This window comes from Corylus avellana, chromosome 7 (genome assembly GCF_965113065.1).
Source record: "Corylus avellana chromosome 7, dhCorAvel1.hap1.2, whole genome shotgun sequence".
Taxonomy (NCBI): Eukaryota; Viridiplantae; Streptophyta; class Magnoliopsida; order Fagales; family Betulaceae; genus Corylus; species Corylus avellana.
The window spans coordinates 10,308,361-10,331,765 of NC_142496.1; the positions used below are offsets into that span (position 1 = coordinate 10,308,361).

General features: G+C 39.4%; 1 protein-coding gene across 2 annotated transcripts; it reads left to right on the forward strand.

Moving 5' to 3' along the window:
* Positions 1–706: 706 nt before the first annotated feature.
* Positions 707–23,405, forward strand: HDA15 (histone deacetylase 15). Of its 2 annotated transcripts, none has more exons than XM_059596967.2 (18): positions 707–806; positions 987–1,240; positions 1,408–1,722; positions 2,013–2,124; positions 3,596–3,672; positions 10,663–10,738; positions 10,904–10,968; positions 11,318–11,373; positions 11,975–12,098; positions 12,207–12,332; positions 12,497–12,547; positions 13,256–13,324; positions 20,496–20,604; positions 21,377–21,456; positions 21,771–21,853; positions 21,948–21,993; positions 22,701–22,872; positions 23,043–23,405. In XM_059596967.2, the coding sequence occupies exons 2-18, from the start codon at positions 1,022–1,024 to the stop codon at positions 23,159–23,161; spliced, it is 1,899 nt and encodes a 632-aa protein (XP_059452950.2). In that variant the 5' UTR covers positions 707–806; positions 987–1,021; the 3' UTR covers positions 23,162–23,405. The 2 variants fall into 2 exon arrangements, with proteins under 2 accessions (XP_059452950.2, XP_059452951.2); XM_059596968.2 differs by having other exon boundaries at positions 714–806; positions 1,013–1,240.

Sequence of the window (23,405 nt, forward strand, 5' to 3'; positions counted from 1 at the left end):
TTTCGGCAGGTCAGTAGATCGGCAGCCTCCGATCTGGATTCTGGCGGAATTTTCTGAAAACGGCTGATTGGGGCGGCGAGTGAGGCGCGTGAATAGTGACACAGAGACTTCAAGCGGCGCGTGAGAGCGTGTTGAAATTCAGAACGTTGATCTCACAGGACAGATCAAACCTTTTTTGAGCCTGTTGGTATAATAATTATACCAAAACAAGATCGAAAAAGCCTTAGAACGGACTGACTTCCTACTTCTCTAGACAAGGCCAAAACTTGGTTCTGATACCATGTTAAAATAAACTATAGAATATAGGGATAAATTGAATATTGTATTTCTGTGTGTTTTGAACGGTATACAATGAGGCCTATTTATAATTGAATAAGGTCAGACAGAATATGAATTACAATCAAGGAATTAATGTACAATATTACAAAATAATATTAATGTATATACATGAAAAATATATCAAATCAGCAATTATGGTGATAATCAACAATTATGGTGATTATCATAATATAATCAGAATATATTCTGATTATATTCTAACAATATATATATTTTATATGTTGTGAAAACTTAAGGACTACTGCATTTAAATCATATGAAAACTTAGGTGTTAATTATGAATTTTCTAAAAGACAAAGGGCACGAGCGCAAGAAGTGAAACCTCCCATAATTTTTTATTTTTATTTTTATTTTTTTTGCGAGTAAAATTGCTAAATCCCTGTAGGTCGCATGTCGCAATCTTCAGTCTTCCCCTTTCTCTCTGCATCGGAAGAAACCCTTCCCGATTGCCCCACTCCCAGTTCCAGGTAACATTCACCTTCTTTGTCCACTAAATTTCTCGAAATTCATCGTCTTTCTCATTTCACATTGCTCCCAATTGGTCTGTCGATAATTTTTCTTTTTCCATAGAAATGCTCGTATTTATTTTATAATTAGGGTTTTCCCATCCCTTGCCTTTTCTTTTTGTTCTGCATTGTTTTTAACAGAATTGGCTGATGATTGGGATGTCAAGGATGAAGCAATGGTTCTCCATGTGAGCTCTCAACTCATCATGGCAACAGAGAGGCTTCAAATGAGTCGTTTGGCAAACGGGGAGGCTGAGAACAGTCACCACAAGAAGAGTGACCAAACCCCACATCAAGCAATCAATGGAAGAAGATGTGCGAACTTGGGGTCTGAAGGAGCCAGTGCTAGACCCTGTCCTGATGAAAATGGTGGAGAAGTTTCTGATGTTATTCGCGTAAGTGGAACACTTGAAGATTCAAGAAATTTATGGTTTTCTTTATATTCAAGAAATTTATGGTTTTCTTTATAGTCAAGAAATTTATGGTTTTCTTTTACGTGATTCATTGCTTCAATGGCTTCTGTATATATGGTCGATCGCACATTTCACAAATGGCACTGCAGAAAAAGGCAAAGCAGCAGAAGGAAATGACTTTCCAAGATATGTATAACAATCAAGGCCTCTTTGATGAAGACGAAGATGACGATGGTGACTGGGAGCCCCCTCAACTGCAACGCACTTCACAAATGGCACTGCAGAGAAAGGCAAAGCAGCAAAAGGAAATGACTTTCCAAGATATGTATAACAATCAAGGCCTCTTTGATGAAGATGACGATGACGATGGTGACTGGGAGCCCGCACAAGAGCATGTAGAAACTGTGAAGTGGTTCTGCACCAATTGCACTATGGTTAACCTTGATGACGTTACCCGTTGTGATGTATGTTTATGCTTTTATGCTTCTTTCTTGATATTGTTCTTATCTTTATTTTATTTTATTTTTGTTGCCGGGTGAAGAGTAAAGGTTGCTAAATTTCTTTACTTCGTCGTAGTTGAAAATTTAGATATTTATCTTTTGTTTGGTTCTTGTGCAATGTAGAGAACTTATTTTGAGTGAGTGAGTTAGGTTTAACTTGCCACAAAATAAAAGTTTTAGAGATATGATTCCTCATTTTGTTACTGTTTTTATAGTGGTGGGTGAAAGGGTTTACTGCTATCTTTTCCATGCAGATCTGTGGGGAACATAAAGAATCCGGAATTCTAAGACATGGGTATTTTGCATCTCCCTTTTCAAATGATGTAGGCCCTATAGAAGTTGAATATGAAACTAAAGGACACAAAGGTGGGTACAATGATTGGCTCTTTGGTTTGTTTCATATGGTTATCATTGACTTGCAAATGTTTTTGGTAAGAAATCTTATGTATGAGGCTTCTTATTTCCTTTCAGCCAATCTTATCATAAAGGCCATTGGTTTCTTAGAAGTAATCTAATGCACTCAAATTGGTAGCTGATTTTGTGTTGACTTTACGGTGTTCTTGTGGCATTATTTCGCTTACCTATAATTAGAATCATGCAGGTGTAGTGTTTCTTATTCTGTAGTTGTTTGGGTGGTCGTTGGTGTGCTAAGGCCCTTTATATGGGTAATCACTACTATATTTACATGAGGTGATAATTTTGCTGAAATAAAAGTTGGAAAAACTTGTTGGAATAGTTTAAAATCTTGCTTACTATGTGGCTTACATGCTCTGCAGCAGTGGCATATCAACATAGGTACCATCATTTAGTTCACATCATAAAGACTACGCATGGTCCACCGGTTTTCATTTATTTTACTCCATAATCAACATTCTCACTGTAAACAGCATCAAGAAGGGTGCCTCACTCTGTAATGGGGAAATTATCATATTATTTTGTCATCTTGCAATATTGAGCATGCCTATGGATTTTGTAAATCCAGTAGAAAATAATGAAAAAGAAATTTGAGAGGGTATGGGCAATGAGATTTAGAGTTTAGAGTGCTCATGAATATCTGAGGGTTTTCTACATGGGCGTTTAACACTGATATTTGATCCCCATTTCAAATCTTCGAAGTTTCAAATGCCTGGACTATTTTTTATGGTTCACCATCCTTCTCAATGTATTGAAGATGAATAACCATTTGATTTGATACTCAATATCGGCAGTCATATTTTATCATTCTGTATCAAGCTATTATTTTACCAGTGAGTCGGTGTCTTTCTCCAAATGCAGACAGATTTTTACTGATTTTTTTTTTTCTCATTTTTTTATTAAATTTTCTTAAGCCTCCATTTTCCGTAGTCCTTTTGAAGTTACTTGATGTTCATTCATTTAAGGTTCTAGTACAAGCGATCAATCCTGAGTGAGAAGAATCTGTTGGTACCAATTTGCAGATTTGGTACTTGTTCAGGCCTCTTGTAATTCAAGCTTATATCAAGCAAATCGACTATACTAGTTGGATGGACTTGCTGAAAAACTTTTAAGTCTCTTAAAAATGCAAATAAATGAGCTCTCTCTTCTTGATCTCATCTTTAACATGTTACAATATCACACATTTATATTGAATCACTTGGCATAACCTTTTTATTTGCTTTTTACATTTTAGCGAAAGCATGGGAGGCGGATTTTATGTTAGATATTGTCATGTGCAACAATATTTTTATTCTGCATTACAGACTCTTAGTAATTTAGTTTCTTTTCCTGGTTATTCTTGTACATTAATTGAGATCGAGTATATTACCATCTAGCACAACCTTTTTTGGTGTGGCCATAATGATTTTGTCTGTTTATGTAGACTTGGGCTCCCAAATTCAAACCTCGAATAGTTCCACGGCAGTAGGTTTTGATGAGAGAATGTTGCTACACTCAGAAGTATGGTGCTGCTTTTCTACATTTCTCCTTCAACCTCTTTATGTTGCTTAGATTTTCTCATGTATAAAGCTTTTGTTTTCCTCTGTGTTTATTGCTTTGACTTCACAATCATATGTGCTATGTTGTGCTTTTATATCCTTGTACATTAAGGTATCTTGAATATGAAATGAAAAATTTGAATTTCTATCAGCAATGTGTGTGTGTGTGTATAAAATAATAATGCATTCATTTGTCACCCTTTTTCAATAAAGTTTTCATTACTTTAAAAAAAAAAAAAAAAAAAAAATAATGCATTCATTTGTTCAATATTTTATGATATGGTTCAAGTTTTGTTTTGTCTAATCTACAGTTTGCTCTAGGAAAAACCTAGCCTACATTGGTTATTTTTTTTTCTATCAATTATATTGTAGAAATAATATTAGAATTTAAATCGAGGGAAGTGAAGATTAATTACTAATATAAATTGTAACCCCAAAGGGTTGGCTCAACTGGTAAGGGCATTGGTCTTAGTGGCATTCCTATCACGTCTAAGGTTCTTGGGGCTAGGTCAACTTGAAAAGCCGGAGTTTTACCCGATCTGTGTGGAGGGGGTGCTTTGCACGGGTCCAAGGTTTGCTTGATAGGGGTGGGTACACAAAGTAACGCCTCCTTGGAGGGTTCCCCGTCATAAAAAAAAAAAAAAATTATTGTAAATTGTGTGATATGAATTTTAACAACACATGATTCATTTCAGCTTTGAGGATTTTGCTCCAATAAAAGCAGCTGTATTATTAATTTGAAATTACATCTTATCATTTTCAATCCACATATTAATAAGGATTAAATCCATCCATGAATATCATCAATAGAAAAAAATTTTACATTTCCAATTTTATTCAAGCCATTTAAATTAAAAACTAAAATTCAAACCCTTATCTTCAAATACTTCCATCCAAATGAACCACAGGAGCTTTTCTTTGCAATTTGAGGAAGTTTAAGGGATGCAATATGTAATTGGGAAGTCTGGGATTAAGATCAAGAGTTCTAGGGGTTATTTGTAAAATGGACTTAAAAAAAACATATAATCATGTTAATTTGGATTTTCTATTGTAATGGGGGGGGGGGGGGGGGTTGTTCAAGGAAGAGCCTAAGTTCCATTTGGTCTGTTGGCACGAGGTCTGTTCTCCGATTGCTGAGGGTGGTCTAGGGATTCGGAGTTTGTGTCTTTTTAATCAAGCTCTTTTGGGGAAATGGTTATGGAGATTTGCTAATGAGGAAGAAGCTTGGTGGCAAAGTATGGGGTGCTTTGGGGTGGTTGGCGTACTAAAGTCCCTCGTGGAACGCATGGGGTGGGGTTTATGGAAACACATTTGTAGGGGTTGGAGGTCGTTTCAGTGCCACTTTAGATTGGATCCTGGTTCGGGGGGGGGGGGGGGGGGAAGTCAAATTTTGGGAGGATTTATGGTGTGGCGAGATGCCCCTTAAGGATGCTTTTCCAGGCCTTTTTAATATTGCTAGCAATAAGGATGCTTCCATCGCGGATATCCTAGAGTGCGTAAATGGCATGGTTCACTGGAATGTTACTTTTACTCGTAGTATTCATGACTGGGAGGAGATGGTTTTAGCCTCTTTCTTCTCGCTCTTGTATTCGGTTTCGCTTAGTGGGGAAGGGGAGGATCGGATGTGGTGGATCCTTTCGAGAAAAGGGAAGTTTGAGGTATGATCTTTTTATAGGATGCTTGCCTTTAAAGAGCCTAACCACTTCCCTTGGAAAAGTATTTGGCGCACCAAGGCTCCTTTGAGAGTGGCATTTTTTGCGTGGTCGGCCGCCCTTGGGAAATCTCTCACTTTGGACAATGTTCGGTAAAGAGGTATCGTTGTGATTAATCGATGTTGTATGTGTGAGTTGGATGGGGAGTCCGTGGATCATCTCTTTCTTCATTGTGAGGTTGCACGCAAGTTGTGGGATGTTATCTTCGCTCGTTTTAACATGAGTTGGGTTATGCCTAGAAGCGTCAAGGAGATGTTTGCTAGTTGGTGGTCGGGCGGAAGAACCCATAGTGCCGTGGTATGGAAGATGGCTCCCCTTTGTCTCTTATGGTGCCTCTGGAAGGAAAGGAATGCGAGATGCTTTGAGGATTTGTTGAGGAAACTTAAGGACCTTGTTCATTTCTTTTTGTACACGCTTTTCACATGGATTGCAGGCTGGCTTGCTCCTTTAGTAATTAATTTTCCTGATTTTCTTTTTATGTTCTCTTTTTCCTTCTCCCCTACTTAGTCGCTTTCTTGTATACTACCTGTGTACTTGGGTTACGCTCCTCTGCGCTCTTTAATGCATTATTACTTATAAAAAAAAAAAAAAAAAATTTAGATTTTCTATTGTATATGCTGAGGTGTGGGTTTGGGTGGTGCTCTTGGATAGCTCTTTGTATTTCCTTGGCCCGCTTCTCGATGTTGGTGAATGACTCTTCCATTGGCTTTTTTAGCATCTCTCGTGGCTCAAGGCAAGGGGACCTTTTGTCTCCTTTGTTGTTTGTCATTGTCATGAAGGCATTGGGTAGGTTGATCTCTGCTACTTCAAGTGGAGGTTTGTTGTTAGGCTTCTCTATGGAGATAGGGATTAACATCTCTCACCTTTTGTTTGCTGATGATACCTTGATTTTTTGTGAGGTCTACCCTAATCAGCTACTTAGAGTCTGTTTGAGATTGCGTTTGAAAAATAGAGCTTTTAAGTCAAAAAGAGCTTTTGGGCAAAAGCCTCATTTTTAAGCTTTGGCCAAAAGTATGTTTTGGCCATTTTTAGGCTTTTTGGACCCTTAAAAAGCGCTTTTAATTTTTTTTACCAAACAAATACTTTTTTTCTTCAAACGAACTTTTTGAGTGTTAAAAGCATTTTTAGGCCCCTCAAACGCAATCCCAAAAAGACCGTTAATTAGGGGTGACAAAACGGGTAATTGGGTAGACCCGATTAGGACCCGCGACTCGATTACCCAAGACACGAACGCGACCCGTTTAGCTAATTGGGTTAACGGGTCTGACACGATTATGACATAGAAAATATCCGAGTAACCCGACCCGACCTGTTTAACACAATCGGGTACGATTGGGTAGACACGACCCGACCCATACAAAGAAACACCAACAGAAAAAAAAATTCCTGTGTCCTTTTACTTCCCACTTTTTTCCTCAGCAACCAAACAGAAGCTACTCACTCGAAGCAAACAACTCCAAACTTAATCTAAGAAACCCATACAAAGAAACACCAACAAACTCATAAGACACAAACAATGATGGCTTTGGAGATCGTCAAACCCCACAGATCTTAAAACAGGTCAAATCCAAAAATTAAACGCAAACCCCTCGGATTTGCAGAAACCCAGTTTTTCCCTCACATTTTCTAAACCAATGTCAGATTTCTCGGCAACCAAACAGAGAGATAGATATAGATAGATAGGTAGATAGATAGAGAAATAGAGAGAAAATTGAAACGAAATTATGGGAAACAAAGTGAATGAGAAAAGTGTTGTAACCTTAATAGCGTAGCGACAGTTCGGTCGCCGGTTTGGGTGGGGGGAGCTGGCGGCTGCAAGGGTGTGTAAACCACACTTTTTAGATGAGAGAGGGTCCGAGGGAGATAGCGGTAGAGCCGAGAGGGAGAGAGGAGAGACAGTCCGGTCGTTCGGCGTCGCCGGTTTGGGTGGGGGGGGGGGGTGGCTGGCGGCTGCTGCCTGCTAGGGTAGTGGGGTGAGTCGTGAGAGTATGTTTAGGAATTAGGACTTTTAGGGTTATACCATTATCGGGTCCGGGTTACAACACTTACACGCTTGGGGATTTTTTTTTTTTATAATTTAAATGGGTGACGGGTTTGGCGGGTCACCCGGGTCTGGACCCGTTAATTTAAACGTGTCTGGTGGGTCGACCTGTGGACTTGCCGGGTTGACCCGCCAGACACGAATTTAGCCAGGTCTTAATCAGGTAGACCCGATTAAGACCCGAACCCGATAAGCCAAAACCCAATACCTGCTAACTTCGTGTTGTGTTCATGTCGGGTTCGCGGGTCGTGTCAAAATTGGCAGCCCTACCCTTAATATATGAGGCTTATTCTTATGCTTTGAATCTGTGTTAGGTTTGAAGACAAACTTAGCCAAGTCGAAATTGGTTCTTGTTGGAAATGTTGATAATGTGTCTGAGTTGGTTGGGATTTTGGGTTGTGGGGTTGCATCTTTGCCTTTGAAATATCTTGGTCTTCCGTTGGCGGCTTCCCATAAGACGAAGCATATTTGGGATGGTGTTATTGAAAAGATAGAACATTTGTTGACTTGTTGGACAAGGTTGTGTCTATCTAAGGTGGTAGGCTTTCCCTTATTAAGAGCACCCTTTTCAATCTACCTACATGCTTTATGACCCTCTTTCCTATCCTCATGAATGTTGCAAACTGTATAGAGAAGCTTCAACATGATTTTTTATGGGGTGGGCTAGGCGAAGAGTTCAAATATCACTTGGTGATATGATCTTTGGTGTGGATGCTGATCTTTGAGGAAGGGTTGGAGATTAGAAACTTGTTGAGGTTCAATCATGGTCTCGTAGGTAAATGGCTTTGGTGCTATGGGCTTGAGAAAGAGGCTTGGTGGAGAGTGGTGGTGGACACTAATTATGGGAGTTCATGGGGAGGTTTGTGCTCTAGAAAAAGCCTGTTGGGGCGTATGGGGTGGGGATATGGAAGAATATTATGAGGGGTTGGGAGAAGTTTACAAGTCATACTAGATTTGAGGTGGGAGATGGCCTTCAAGGTCACTCCAAGGGGTTGGCTCAAGTGGGCCTTGGTCTTGGTGGTATTTCCATCAAGTCTAGGGTTCGAATACCCTTGGGTGTAAACAATTCTTTAGGGCCAGCCCACGGGCAAAGTTAGAGTATTACCCAATCCGTGTGGAAGGGGCGCTTTGCACAAGTCTGAGGTTTACCCGACAGGAGTGTGTACATGAAGAGGCCCTGCCTTGAAGGGGTTCCTCATCATAAAAAAAAAGAGGGCGTTAAGGTTATATTCTGACATGATCTGGGGTGTAGGGATATGACTTTTAAATAAGCCTTTTAGTGTTTATTTGGTATTGCATGTACAAATGATGCTTTTGTTGTGGATTGCATGGAATTTCCTGGAGGTTTCATTTAGTGGAACGTGAGCTTTGCTAGAGTGGCTCACTATTGGGAGATGGATTATTTGGCTTGTTCTTTCGGGTGTTGTATTTAGGGAGAGTGAGTCGGGAAGGCAAGGAAAAGTTGTGGTAAGTTCATTCCTAAAGAGGGTTGTTTGGTGTCAAATATTTTTATAATGTCATGACTTGTAATGACGGTTTTTGATTCCCCTGGAAGAGTGTTTGGCGGACTAAGGTTCCATTGGGGGTGACCTTTTCTGCTTGGTCGGTGGCCCTATGAAAGATCCTTACAATAGACAATCTTCGGAAGCGGTGCCTCATGGTGGTTTATAGGTGTTGTATATGCAAAAAGAATGGGGAGTATGAATCATCTTCTCCGTTGTGTGCTTGCTTGTGCTATTCGAAGTGTTTTCTTTAGTTGGTTTGGTCTGTTTTGGGTTATTCTTAGATGAGTAGTCGATTTGTATGCTTGTTTGTGGACTGCCGGCAACACTCGAAATGTTGCTGTATGGAAGATGGTACCTTCGTGCTTTTTGTGGTATCTTTGGAGGGAAATAAATAATAGGAGTTTTGAGGATAAAGAGAGAACTTTGGAGGAGATTAACTATTTATTTTTCAACACCCTGTATCTTTGGACAACTGCTTTTGTTTCTCCTTTGGTAATTAGTTTTCATGCATTTCTTGTTTTTTTTTGCTCCTATTAGTTTCTGGCTTCTGTTGTATTCTCGTATATTTGGGAGCATTTTATACTTTTAATGATATCTTTTGATAAGTAAAGTAATATGTACCTGGAATAGAGGAGTGCAATGGAGGAATCCCTATCAGGTTTAAGGTTTGAATTCCCTTGGGTGCAAATAATTCATTGGGGTTATGCTCGCCGGTGAAGTCGGAGTCTTACCCAATCTGTATGGAGGGGGTGCTTTGCATGGATACGGGGTTGTTGGCGTGACAGGGGTGGATACACAAAGTGGCTTTGCCTAGAGGGGTTCCTATCATAAAAAAAAGAACTAACTTCTAGTTGTACAATTGATGGAAATGTCAATTTTCAATGAATATCCACTCCTTATTAGTGCCTTCTCCACTTGGTGTCAGGCCTTTCATGAAATGATTCAAGTATCTGTTGACTTGCACACTTGTAATCAACAATCACTGCATGCATGATTTGAAGCCATTGGAAAATGTAAATTTGGGACTTAGAATTGTGATTTTTGTGTGACCATAGACATGATATTGCAATTGGTTTTATGTTGTACATAATTGATTGTTCCGGGCAATGATGTTTTCCAGTTTTTTGTGCAATAATGGTGTGTGCTGGGTTGGATGGATGTATGAGTTGAAGAATGAAACATGGTACACAGTAATTTGTAAAATATGGTGTAGAGCAAGGCAGTGCTACAGATTTGGGTATGGATCTCAAAACCCAACTACTATGTCAGGTCTTGATATTCAACGTGCAATTATTTTGGAGCAAATTGGTTATATTCCATCTTGGTTAAGTCATTACCTCTGGCTAGGAAGTCTTCTTTTTCTTTTCCTTTTTTTTTTTTTTTTTTTTTTCTTTGTTTTTTATTTCCCTCATGGAATTCTATGTTCCTTAAAGCCAAGCTCCCCAAAAAATAAGTTCTACAGTAACAGAATAGCAGGAATTTTCAAATTCCGCTGTTTCCGAATTTCAAGTTAATTCCTTGTCTGCACAATTGATCAGAAATAACTTCAATGAGCTACATTTTTCTCTTGTGATTTCAGCTCGCATACCATCCAAATAATTTGTGATGTAGGTCTTGCAGTTGCAGAACACTGCTTATTGCTGCTTATGTGCAAATTTACATTCCTTTTTTTGGTGTTTGCTATGCTAGAGTAGGTTGAAATGAAGTCACATCCACATCCAGAAAGACCTGATCGTCTCCGTGCTATTGCTGCTAGCCTTGCTACAGCTGGTATTTACCTGTTTTGCAAATTTTGTCATTGAATTAGGGATTTTAATTAAAGTTGACATTTGATAATTATGAAACTTCATTGTACCTACTGCTGGTCAGTAAGTTAGCACTGGTTATTAATCCTTCATCAGATTGTTAAGCACTGACAAATGTTAACTTGTGCAGGTATATTTCCTGGAAGATGCTATCCTATTTCTGCTAGAGAAATTACAAAAGAAGAACTTCAGATGGTAAGTGACATCTGAGTATCTTGAAGGCATGCGAGGGTCAAGTTATTGTCCGCTGTCAATTATATCTGCGGATGGTATCAGAGATGTTTATTTGAAATCGTTGTCTGGAAATTTGTGGGACAAATGAACAAGTGTTTTACATGATCTTTGAATTCGTGGAATGTCTACAGTTTTATGGTTTGATCTGACTTGAAAGGCCTCTTTTGTGCTGCCATGATAATAATGATAATCAGACTTATTAACCAATTCATTTTCGGTTATTTTGAAATGAAACATAAACATTATATTTTAGTTTATGAAATAAATTCTAATTCCTTTTAGTTATTGGTTTTGCATTTTGGAATTAAAGGTCCATTCCTTGGAGCATATTGAAACTGTTGAACTGACAAGCCATATTCTCTCTAGGTATGTTAATCTCTGCAGGCTCTCAATTCTCTCTCATACCCTTTTGCTTCTGGTTCTTGTGCATTTTTTTGCTTGTGTGTCCACACACACAAAGGCTTGCACTATTGGTACTCAGAAAGGCTGTGAAGATTTAAGTTAGCATACTGGCCTAGTTCACATGCTCTTATGATGATACAAGCGTGCAATTTTTTATTTTTATTTTTATTTATTTATTTATTTATTTTTTTAAATGATAGAATCCTAGCAGATCGAGCATAAATTTAAGGCACTGTGGAAGTTTATAAGGCATGCTACTTTTATTTAGATAAAAGATATAGATAAGAGTAAAGAAAGCTGATATAGTAATAATTCCCATGGAAAAGGAATCATATATCTGGGGAAGCATAAAAGCAAATAAAAACCCTTGATTTGAACCCTGTTGTGATATCTACACAAAAGATTCAAAAACCCTTGCAGTTAGTGATCTTCCTCCCCACTCCCCCGCTTCATGGAAAATATCTGGAATAAAATACATCAAATGCCATAGGTTTTTATTAAATACAAGATAACAGATCTTGACAGGAGATTGGGCTTTTGGTTGATTAATTATATATGGTTGCAGTTATTTCACTCCTGACACATATGCCAATGAGCATTCAGCACGTGCTGCTAGGCTTGCAGCAGGTTTGTGTGCTGATCTTGCTACAGAAATTTTTTCTGGGCGTGCCAAAAATGGGTTTGCTCTGGTATGACAAATCTATAACTTAAATATGGGCTCTTTAAGTGTTATTGAAGTTTCAGGGAACTCTTGCAAACTCTATTCTTCTTTAAGTTAATTATTTTGTATGAGTCAGGTTCGGCCTCCTGGTCATCATGCTGGTGTAAGACATGCCATGGGGTTTTGCCTCCACAATAATGCAGCCGTTGCTGCATTAGCAGTTCAGGTTGCAGGGGCTAAGAAAGTGCTTATTGTTGATTGGGTAATGTATACACGATGCTTTTTTATTACGCTTCTTATGACCATACTCTAAGTGCATTATTTGTGTGATTCTTTTATTCTTTCAACTTTCTAGTCAGCTGTTGAATTTGGTAAGTGCTATGCAATTAAACTGCATGCTGATTTTTTTTGTCCCTATCCCTGCAGGATGTTCACCATGGAAATGGCACACAGGAAATATTTGACCAGAACAAATCGGTGAGATTTGTAATAATTGAGTTTCATCTCACTATGCACATCAACTTTTTAATGCACTACTTATTTTCAATGAAATGATTTTTATGGAGTCAGTGATGTCACTTATGAAGTTGGGATGAAGCGTAAGCCAATTGACTCTAGTGCGTTATATCTATTAGGAAACTTTTTTTACTTGGGCAATAGTTTTTTTGATAACAAGGAACCCTTCCAAGGCAAGGCCACTTCGTGTACCCACCCCTATTAGGTAAACCTCGAACTCGTATAAAGCGCTCCCTTCACACAGATCGGGTAATACTCCGACTTCGCAGGTGGGCTGGCCCCAAAGAATTGTTTGCACTAAAGGGGACTCGAACCTTAGACCTCATGGACTACCACAAAGACCAATGCTCTTACCACTTGATATTACAAAAGTAGATATATCTTTTTAACTAGAAAATGTCCTAGTGATGGGATATTGGATAAAAAGTGTATTATAAGATTAAGAAATATGCACTTTACTAATTGCCCTCTTCCACTTCTCGTGTATACTCCCTGTGTATTTGAGTAGCACTTTTTGCCCTTTAATGAAATTTTGATTACATTTTTATTTTTTTATTTTTTTTTAAATTAATGCTTTTATTGAATTTTTTTTATTGGAATACTTCACGTGTTTGTACTGGTTATTTATTAATTACTTTTTAGTGCTGATGAGTTGGGTCAACTTTGTAGGTCTTGTATATATCGTTGCATAGACATGAGGGAGGAAAGTTCTATCCTGGTACTGGAGCTGCACTTGAGGTATTTGATTGCTTATATTTTTTCAGAAACAAATAGACGTCTCTTGCTTGCCAACTTAGCTAGGGGACTTACTATTATTATTTTTTTTAATCACAATTTTATGTGAATGTGATGTTCTTTGTTGGAGAGAGAAAAAAAGTACAGTATACTGGGGTCACTTATTTTTCCTTAATGATTATGTGTTTTTCCAACCCTTTTACGTCCTACGTATTATTCGTATTTGAAATTATTTATTTTTACATGAATATCTAGTTTACTCTGAATTCGTTGAATGTGTTGATTATTTGGGCATGGTAGTGCACAATTGCGTGGATGCATGCAAGCTCTCAAGTGTAAATCATTCATGTTTAAAGATAATATATAATCGATTAAGAGCACTAGCAATATACATACTATAGCTTGTTCCCTTCCTTATATTATAGGGAAAATTAAAAAAAAAAATTACAAAAGCACCTGCAACAGACACCCTACAGCTTCCCTAAACCATTGGGTAGCTATAGTACTACCCAATGGTTTATTATAATCCTAAAATAACCGTACTCTCTCCTCTCTCCTCTCATATAATAAAGTAAAGTGTAAAGAATAAAAAAAAGAAAGTATTTAATTGACAAAAAGTAGTTTGATTCCCTAAATTTAGGGAAAATCATTGGGTGTTTGTTGCTAGTACTCTAATGAAAAAGAAAACAACCATTCTTAATTTTTTTAGAAGAAAGTGTCACTAGGTTCACTTAAGTCCAATAGTTTTTAGTATATGTTCCCGTGTATATGGGTTGCGCCCCTCTGCGCTCTTTTATATATCATCATTACTTATCAAAAAAAAGTTTTTAGTATATGTTCCTGTATGAGATTCAATTGCTGGATTTTCATTTTCTTTTATTTAGGTTCTCTTTAATAATTTGGTATGATGGGGTTTTTGAGTTGGTTTGGCGTTGTGAACAAAGTGTATGAGCTCTCGGTTGCAGAAGGGGCTTTAGGCGCTGAGGGGTACCTCGGGCAATGTATGTAGGCAAGATGAATGTGGTTTGGCTGTTGTCAATGGTGAAGTTGGTCAAGGGTGAGGTGACGTGCGAGTTCGTAAAGTCGCCGAGGGATGGGAACAATCTTTTCTGAGCACAGAGATGTGCAAACAAATCTGACTAGTATTTGGCAGTGGAGTACAAACGTGGTGGAGGTGTGGGTTCATTTTTTTCTTGGAGGGACAGGATGAGCGTGGCTGGAGAAGATGTGCTTTGGAGCTCAGGAAGATGGTTGAATTTTTGGTAGGCCTTTTGGCAAGGGGAGCGTAGCTCTTTTTCCATGATGGCCCAATGGTGAATCTTTGCTGTTTGGCGTATACCTAGACCACGTCGAGTGATACCTGGATGAGAGAGTCTTACGACAGTTTGGCTGGTAGTGCTTCATTGGCGACCTTGAGGAAGATGTCTAATTTGGGTGGCAGTGCGTTGGCGTAGGCAGTGTCGTCACCAAAGAAGGTGGATGGGTTTAGGTCCATTGTGGAGGCCTTGAAGTGGCGTCCGATGATGCCTCCATTGCCTATGGTCATCTTGGAAAAGGCACTTTTTGCTGAAGGGATAGGTGACTGATAAAATTGTGTGTGGTTCTTTGTTTGAGGGCGGAGTTTTCTCAAGGAACCATTTTGGTGAAAGTCTAGATTTGTGGGCTCTTGGAAAAATGTTGGAACGTCTGAAAGTAGAAGTTGACTAATGCTTCGAGTGGGTTGACTCGGGCTGGGCCTTGTTGGCTTAGGTCCTAGGCTGTTGCTTGAGTTGGATCTGTCGGCCGAGCCCATTCCTAACCCTTCTGTTTTGAGCCTTTCCAAGAGCCTTTCAAATGCTTGTAGCCTTGGCCCAACTCTTGTGGCCCATTTTAACCTTGGTTTAAAGGCCTGCAGCTCAAGCCCGCATCCTGCCAAGCTTCAAAAGGTAAAGGGGTGTTTGGCCCTTTTCCATGGGCCAACCTTTTGAAGCTCAAAGCCAGATCGGTTAAGTGGGAATTGAAAGGTATGGGCTTAGAGAAAGGCTTTGGGCCACATCCTTTGGGCTGGGCTGTGGAGACAGGCTTGAGTGCCCATCACCCACAACCTAGAGGCCCTTTGTTGGGTCGCCCAAGCGGGGATGGTTTGGATTCGTTGCCATGTGGGGAGGGTAACACGATCTGCCCATAATTCGCCAGTAGTCCTATCCCCGATTTGGACCTCGTCGGGGGTCCTTCTGGAGACGTTGTCATGATCCAATGAGAGCAACTGGCATAGGGGAACCTAGTTGGTGAGGTGATTAGGTTGGAATCATATCTCCGCCTCATTCCCTAACGTTTTCATGCCATTTTGCTGCTAGGAAGGTGCAATGCTGGTTGGGCAGGGGCTCGGGCATCCCGACTCTGGTGTCGTTGGCATAGTGTGAGGAGGGCTAATAGCATCAAGGAACCTTGTTGATTCGAATGCTCTAAAAGACCCCCCCCCTCCCCACTCTTCCCTTCCCTCCTCCCTCCCCTTTTAGTGGAGCAGGGTGGCAGTGCTAGGGCAGAGAAGGGTAAAGGCCCTGCTTCCTTTTGTGTTGGTTGGATGCGTAGGGGGAGTCGTGGCCAGTACTGATGCTCCAGTTAACCTGCTCTGCTTGGAGGTGGGCTTGTTCTTTGAAGAGGAGACCTCTCCATTAAGTTCCTGTTCGGCTATAGCCAAATAGAATTGTACAAAGTCCATGCATTCTGATTGGGTCTTGCATATAGTGAAGGAAATTTGCCATATTGTGGGGCTTTCGTGTGAATTTTGAACAACTTTTGGCCTTGTTTACAGCAATTGAAGCCAGCCTCACTAAACATGTGTTGACCTTGTGCTCAAAAGGGGAAAAAAAGTTGTAGAGAATTAAGAAGGTTGCTTGCTCCATTAATTTTGAGGCAAATAGCGGTTTCGCTAGCCGTGACAATGGCAAGGGGAGGGCTGCGGGTGATTATTTATGAAGCCCAAGTTGCTATCATGGAATGTAAGAGGGTTGAATGAGGGTGACAAGCGTTTGAGAGTCAAAAATTTGCTTAGACAGTGGAAGGTGGATATTATTTGTTTGTAGGATTTAATTTGGAACTCATTTCCAACAATGTTGTGCGTAATTTGTAGGGGTGTCATCATGTGGATTGGTGCTACTCAACCTCTAGAGGGTCTAGTGGTTTCTTGCTCATGTCGGGTTGGAGGATTGTGGAGAAGATTGAAGAGTATGGGGGGGAATTTTTTGTTGCTTGCTTGTTTAGAAATGTCGAAGATGAGTTCTCTTGGGCTTTTGCGGGGGTTTATGGGCCCAACTTAGATGGTGGCAGAAGATTTTTATGGGAGGATATGGCTGGCGTGTGGTGAAATCTGCCATGGTGCATTGGGGGATACTTTAATGTCACCCGTTTTCCTAGTGAAAGTTTGGGTATAGTTCGTTTTTGTCCCGCTAATTCTCTAATTTTATCTCTGAGCAGGATCCCATGGACCTTCCCCTTGTAGGAGGGAGTTTTTTGTGGTCCAACAACCGGGAGTCCCCTTCTTGATCTAGAATTGATAAATTTCTTATTTCTCTGGAATGGGAAGCCAAGTTCCTTGATTTATCTTAGAAAAGGATGAATATATTATGCTCAGTGGACTTCCCCATTCCTCTTGATTGGGTGGTATTCAAGGGGGCAACAGATGCTTTAAGTTTGAGAATATGTGGCTTAAGGCCGATGGTTTTGTGGACAAGGTGAGGTAGTGGTCATCTAATTGGTTTCAAGGCTCCCCTAGCTTTATTTAGGCTCCTAAACTTAAGGCCTTGAAAGTTGATTTAAGAGCCTGGAATGAGCAGGTGTAGAATCCCCCAGACCCCCCACCCCCAAACACCCCCCCCCCCCCAAAAAAAAAAAAAAAACTCTTTTGGAGGAGTTGCTTGTTCTTGATGGATTAGAGGAAGTGAGAGTCTTAGGTGATGAAGAGAAACTAAGGAAGACCTTTTTCACTGGGGAATTGGAGAAGATAAGTTAGAGGCAAAAGTCTTGGGTTCTTTGGTTAAAAGAGGGTGATAATTGCATGAAGTTTTTCCATCGGGTAGCCAACTCGAATAGGAGAAACAACTCTATTGAGTCGTCGTCACTCAATGGCTCAATATCTTTTGATCAACTGGCAATCAAAGATCACATTGTGCAATTCTATCACAAGCTTTTATCATAATAGTTTAGTTGGCGTCCCAAGTTGGATGGCTTTGATTTCGATTCCATTAATGTGGAGGAGGCTTCTTGGATAGAGAGACCATTTGAGGAGAGTGGGGTCCTTGATGGTGTGAAAGGTATGAACAGAGGGAAGGTGCCAGACCCTGATAGGTTTTCTATGGCGTTCTTCCAAGTATGTTGGGAGGTGATCAAGGCAAATATCATGGGGGGTGTTCCATGATTTTCATGTTAGTAGCAAGTTTCATAAAACTTTCGGTGCCGCTTTCATTACCCTCATTTTGAAGAAATTTTTGGGGCCATTGATCTTGAGAACTTTTGTCCTATCAGTCTTGTGAGTGGAGTTTACAAGATTATTGCTAAAGTCCTAGCCAACAGGTTGAAAAGGGTCATGGAGAAAATTGATTTGAAGCCCCGAACGCTTTTTTGTTAGAGGTAGGGAAGTCCTTGATTCAATGCTCATTGCTAATGAATGTTTGAATAGCAAGATCAAATCTGGTGAGTTAAGGGCACCGTGCAAGTTGAATATTGGGAAGGCCTAAGATCATCTCAATTGTGATTTCTTACTTGTTGAGGAGGTGTGATTTTGGGGAGAAATGACACACTAAGATAGCACATTGTATTTCTTTTGTGCACTTTTTCGTTTTGGAATGGCAATCCAATTGGTTTCTTCAGTAGTTCTCGTGATTTGAGATAAGGAGATCCTTTGTTGCCTTTTCTCTTTGTTCTACAACTAATGATGATGGGGGTTTTTTCTCAGGCTTGACCGTGAGGTTCAGGCATTTTTGTGTGGCTAACATATCATATATGCTGTTTGAGGGTGACTTTGGTTTGCTGTGGGGCCAAGCCTGATCACCTTTGCTATTTGTGTGCTTTAGTTTTATGCTTCAAAGCTGTCTTTGGTTTGAAGATCATTTTGGCTAAATTGGAATTGGTTCATGTGAGTAATGTTGATAATGTGAATGGATTGATTGGCATTCTGGGCTATGGGCTTTCTTCTTTGCCTATGAAGTACCTTGGTCTTGCATTGGGGGCCTCCTAGAAGGCCTAGTCTATTTGAAATGGTGTTATTGAAAAGAGAGGATGCCATTTGGCTAGTTGAAAAAGGATGTATTTGTTGAAAGGTGGTAGGGTTACCCTTATTAAGAGCACACTTCCAACTTGCCTATATACTTCATGTCTTTCTTCCCTCACCTTGCACCTTTGCAAACTGTATTGAGAAGCTTCAACGAGATTTCTTATGGGGTGGGCTAGGTGAAGAGTTCAAATATCACTTGGCAAGCTGGTCCAAGGTTTGTATTTCGATCTCTGAGGAAGGGTTGGGGGTTTGGAATGTGTTGATTTTCAATTGTGTTCTCTTAGGAAAATGGCTATGGTGCTATGTGCATGAGAGAGGGGCCTTGTGGATAGTTGTTGTGGACTATAAGTTTGGCAGTTTGTGGGGTGAGTGGTGTTTTAATGAGCCTCTTGAGGTGTATGGGGTTGGGTTATAGAAAAATATTAGGAGGGGCTGGAGTATTTGAAGTCATACCATATTTAAAGTGGGAGATGGTTCCAAGGTTAGATTTTGGCATGATCTGTGGTGTGAGGATATGGACCTAAAGGAAGCCTTTTCATATTTATATGGTATTGCTTTCGTTGAGAATGCTTCTCTATTGGCTCACTTGGAGCTTTCTTATGGCTCAAATAAGTAGAACGTAAGCTTTGCTAGAGTGGCTCATGATTGGGAGGTGGATATCTTTGGTGGGCCCCCTCCAAGAGAGGGTTGTTCGATGTTAGATCTTTCTACAGTGTCTTGGGTTGTAATGATGGCTTTCTCTTCCCTTGGAAGAGTGTTTTGATGGAGTAAGGCTCTTTTGAGGGCGGCCTTTTTTGCTTGGTCGGCAGTTTTAGGAAAGATCCTTGCCATGGACATTCTTAGGAAGCAATATGCCATTGTGGTTGATAGGTCTTGCATGTGTAAAAGAAATGGGGAGTCCTTAGACCATCTTCTCCTTCATTCTAAAGTTGTTGGTGCCTTATGGAATGCTTTCTTTAGTCTCTTTGGGCTGTCTTGGGTTATGCTTAGACAAGTTATTGACTTGTATGATTGTTGGTGAACTGCTGGCAACACTTGGAGTGATGCTATGTAAAAGATGGTGCCCTCGTGTCTTTTGTGGTGTTAATGGAGAAAAGTGAATGATAGAAGTTTTGAGGACCGTGAGAGGACTTTGGAGGAGCTTAAGTCTTTGTTATTCATTATTTTGTATCTCTGGACGACTGCAGTTGTTTCTGTTTTGATGGTTAGTTACCATGATTTCCTTAAATCTTTTTCTTTTCTTCTAGTTAGATGTTTTTTTTTTAGTATACTTCATGTGTACCCAGGGGTCCCATATTCTTTTAATCATATCTCAATTACTTATAAAAAAAAAAAATTGGGCATGGCAACATCAAACTGCCATACAGCATAAGCCTGTGAAAGGTTGAAAGCTGATGGTTTCTTATAAAAGTAGATATATTATCACTATATTGTTATATTAGATAGATTATGAATATATTGACAGACAGCTATGAATTCATCGAGCCACTTCTGTAAATTCTCTAGTCTCATGTATTCCCAAATTTATTTGGGCAATCATGTAACCTGTAGCACATACCCTTGAATAACTTTTTCTTCTAGTGAATAAATTTCAATTCCCTACATCTGTTGTTGGATGCCTCAAATGACATTGATGTATGTAAAATGGATTAACCCTTAATACAGATTCATATCAAGCAACCAGTATTTAAGTAGTATTCCTGTGTTTTCAACAAATTCCTTTGGCAACTTGGCATGAATCAGGATTTTGTATATCGTTCTTTTTCCCTCAAATCCTATTGGTCCTTTGCTCTGTCTAGATTTACGATTCTCTGCTAATTGTTTTATGGCTATAGTTTTGTTTTATTGATTATTTCATTACGCTATTTAGTAGGTATGTGAACTAAAACTAATGTTCATAGATGATATTTTTACCTTTTTCAGGTTGGTACGATGGGGGCAGAAGGATACTGTGTGAATATTCCATGGAGTTGTGGGGGTGTTGGCGATAACGATTATATTTTTGCCTTTCAGCATATTGTGCTTCCTATAGGTGATTATATCATAGTTTCTTCTCTCTCTCTCTTTCTCTCCTTGGAGTGAAGAATAAATTTTGGTAAAGATGGAACAAACTGATTGATGGTTTGTGAATGGACCATGATAATGGCTGGGGCAGAATTATCATGCTCTTTAGTATAGATTTCATGGATGTGCTTTGATGGTTATCTGGATTCCTTTAGATTTTTGGTACCTGCAAACTGCAAAATCTGTTCGGTCCGTTTGATTTACACCAATTTATTGTCTCTATTTTCTTCTTGCTTTTACTTGAACCGTGGAATTTCCGTTCTTCCACCCCCCCAACATTACCCACACATTTGTTAAATAAAGCAATTTATTTGATAAGTCTGGACTGGAAGATTGAGGTGCAAACAGTGGTTATTACATTTTGGCAAAAGGATGTCTGAAAGTGCTCTGGATTCTTAATCTATGATTACCAGTTTGCCTTTTATGTTTTCATATAATTCGCTTAAGCTAAGATGCAGAATGTCTGACACAATCAATTGTGCTTGCAATATTTTTCTTTCTGTTCTTTTTTATAAAAGTGAAATTATCCAGGACATATTATACTTGTTTATACTTTTTTAAGTTTCCATTCTTCTCCTGGTAGATGGAGCTTTCACTTGATACAGGCTTATTGGACTTTCATATTTGTATTTTGCTGTTTAGTATAGTACATTAATTTCATATTTTGAAACAAGTGCAATCTTCTTCTCTTGATTATTAGCTGAAATTCATTTAATGGTTTTCCAATGGAAAATTTGCAGCTTCTGAGTTTGCTCCTGATTTCACCATCATATCAGCTGGGTTTGATGCTGCAAGGGGTGATCCCCTAGGATGCTGTGATGTAAGGATTCTCTTATCGGCAGACTGAATTTTTGTGCTTGTAGTCATTTCACTTTAGATTATTCAATTTGATAAGCAGTGTGGCCAGAACCTTTTGGTTGCCTCTTTGGTGTTTCTAGTGAAACTGTGCAATGAGCTGCATCCAAAGGGTAAAACTCACTGCTTAAATTTACTGTCACGTTAAACTTGAGCAATGGATGGCTTGTGTCATTTGCTTGTTTTAATTAGATGTTAGCACTCCTGAGTTTGTCAGTGTTACATTGTTTTAACTTATTGTGTTCCTTGCATCACAAAGTAATTTTTGTTTTTATATAGGTTACGCCTGCAGGATATGCACAGATGACTCACATGTTGTATGCCCTCTCTAGTGGAAAGTTGCTTGTTATTCTTGAGGGCGGGTTTGTCCCTAGTCCCTCCTTTTTGATACTTGGTTTTACTATCATCACCCGTGCACTTCATTTGAGTTAACTTGAATAATCTATTTGGTTGCAGCTATAATCTACGTTCAATATCATCTTCTGCTACTGCAGTGATTAAGGTGAATATTTTTTCCAATACCTGCAATGTGTTATTTGTGAGGCTTAACTACATTTTAAATCATCCAACTTTGATTTTGTTTCTATTTGGCTCTTGATCATATTATAGTAATGTTAACCGGAAACTTTGCATATGCCACAAATGTGAACCATTTATTAGTACGAGTAGACAGAAAATATGTCAGACATCATCTGAGCCAATGAAACATACACACGTGAGCCTCACATGTTTCCTACCAATCCAACTTCCAATTCCGGCCTATAAATGCAATGGACGTTCTTGTCATGTGCTGGACTTGGGGGCACTTTCAGTAGGAAATGGCATCTGGCTTGGTCAATGTGAGGGTCATGTCTGTTTTGGTGGAAACGTGTCTTATTTCATGCGCATTTACACGTACTTTTAGTGACAGACGGTTGATGGTTAATGTTGTAATAGTCTGTCAAGTTTGGGGACGACATTGTAAAATTTAAATGGTCCCGGACCAGATAGAAGCCACTTGGGCGTTACAGATCTGCTTGGTTTCATCTGTTTAAAACTTATCACCAACAAGAAATTGCTTTGATGTTAGTGTTAGGTGTTTGGGATGTCATAGTTGCCAGCATTTGAGGCAATTTATTCTATACCACTGCAATAATGAAAAATCAAGCTCATTGTTATCTTTTATTTATTTAATGCGATTTATTTCTGACTTGGCTTTCCTTGGAAAAGGTATTACTGGGTGAAAGTCCTGGATGCAATTTGGATAACGCTTTACCTTCCAAAGCTGGCGCGCAAACTGCTCTGGAAGTCCTTAAGATTCAGATGAACTTCTGGCCTACTCTAGGATCCAGATTTTTGGATTTGCAGGCGCAATGGGGAATGTACTGTCTGAAAAACAAAAGTGAGGATCTCTCTCTATCCATTCCTCTAAATGCATAGAGTATTTTCATCCAAAATTTAGATCCTCTTCTAGAAAACGAAGAGAAACTCGATAGCAATGCAGAACCTGTGTAGGATTTGAAAATGGGTCATTTTAAAGTTTCTAATAGCCTTTTTCTCTCTTACGTGCAGAGAATCGGATTAAAAAGAGACGGCGGGCTGTGGCACCATTATGGTGGAAATGGGGACAGAAAAGTTTATTGTATCATCTCCTAAATGGGCATCTCCATGTAAAATCAAAGAGTTGCTGATTGATTTTGTAGTTCTTAACGTTTCGCACCCCTTGTATACTACCATCTAGTTTGAGGATAATGTACTTTTTGGCATTCCCATTATGTTTTGGCGGCTTTAATTGCACCAGATTTCCCACTTTCTCCCCTCATTTGTAGATGTAGTGTATGTAAAGAGACAATTATTTTCCAAGCTCTCTGGACTGATTACTTGGCTCATAAAACAGCAATGAATTGTTACTCAAAGGATTGAGATTCCCTACAA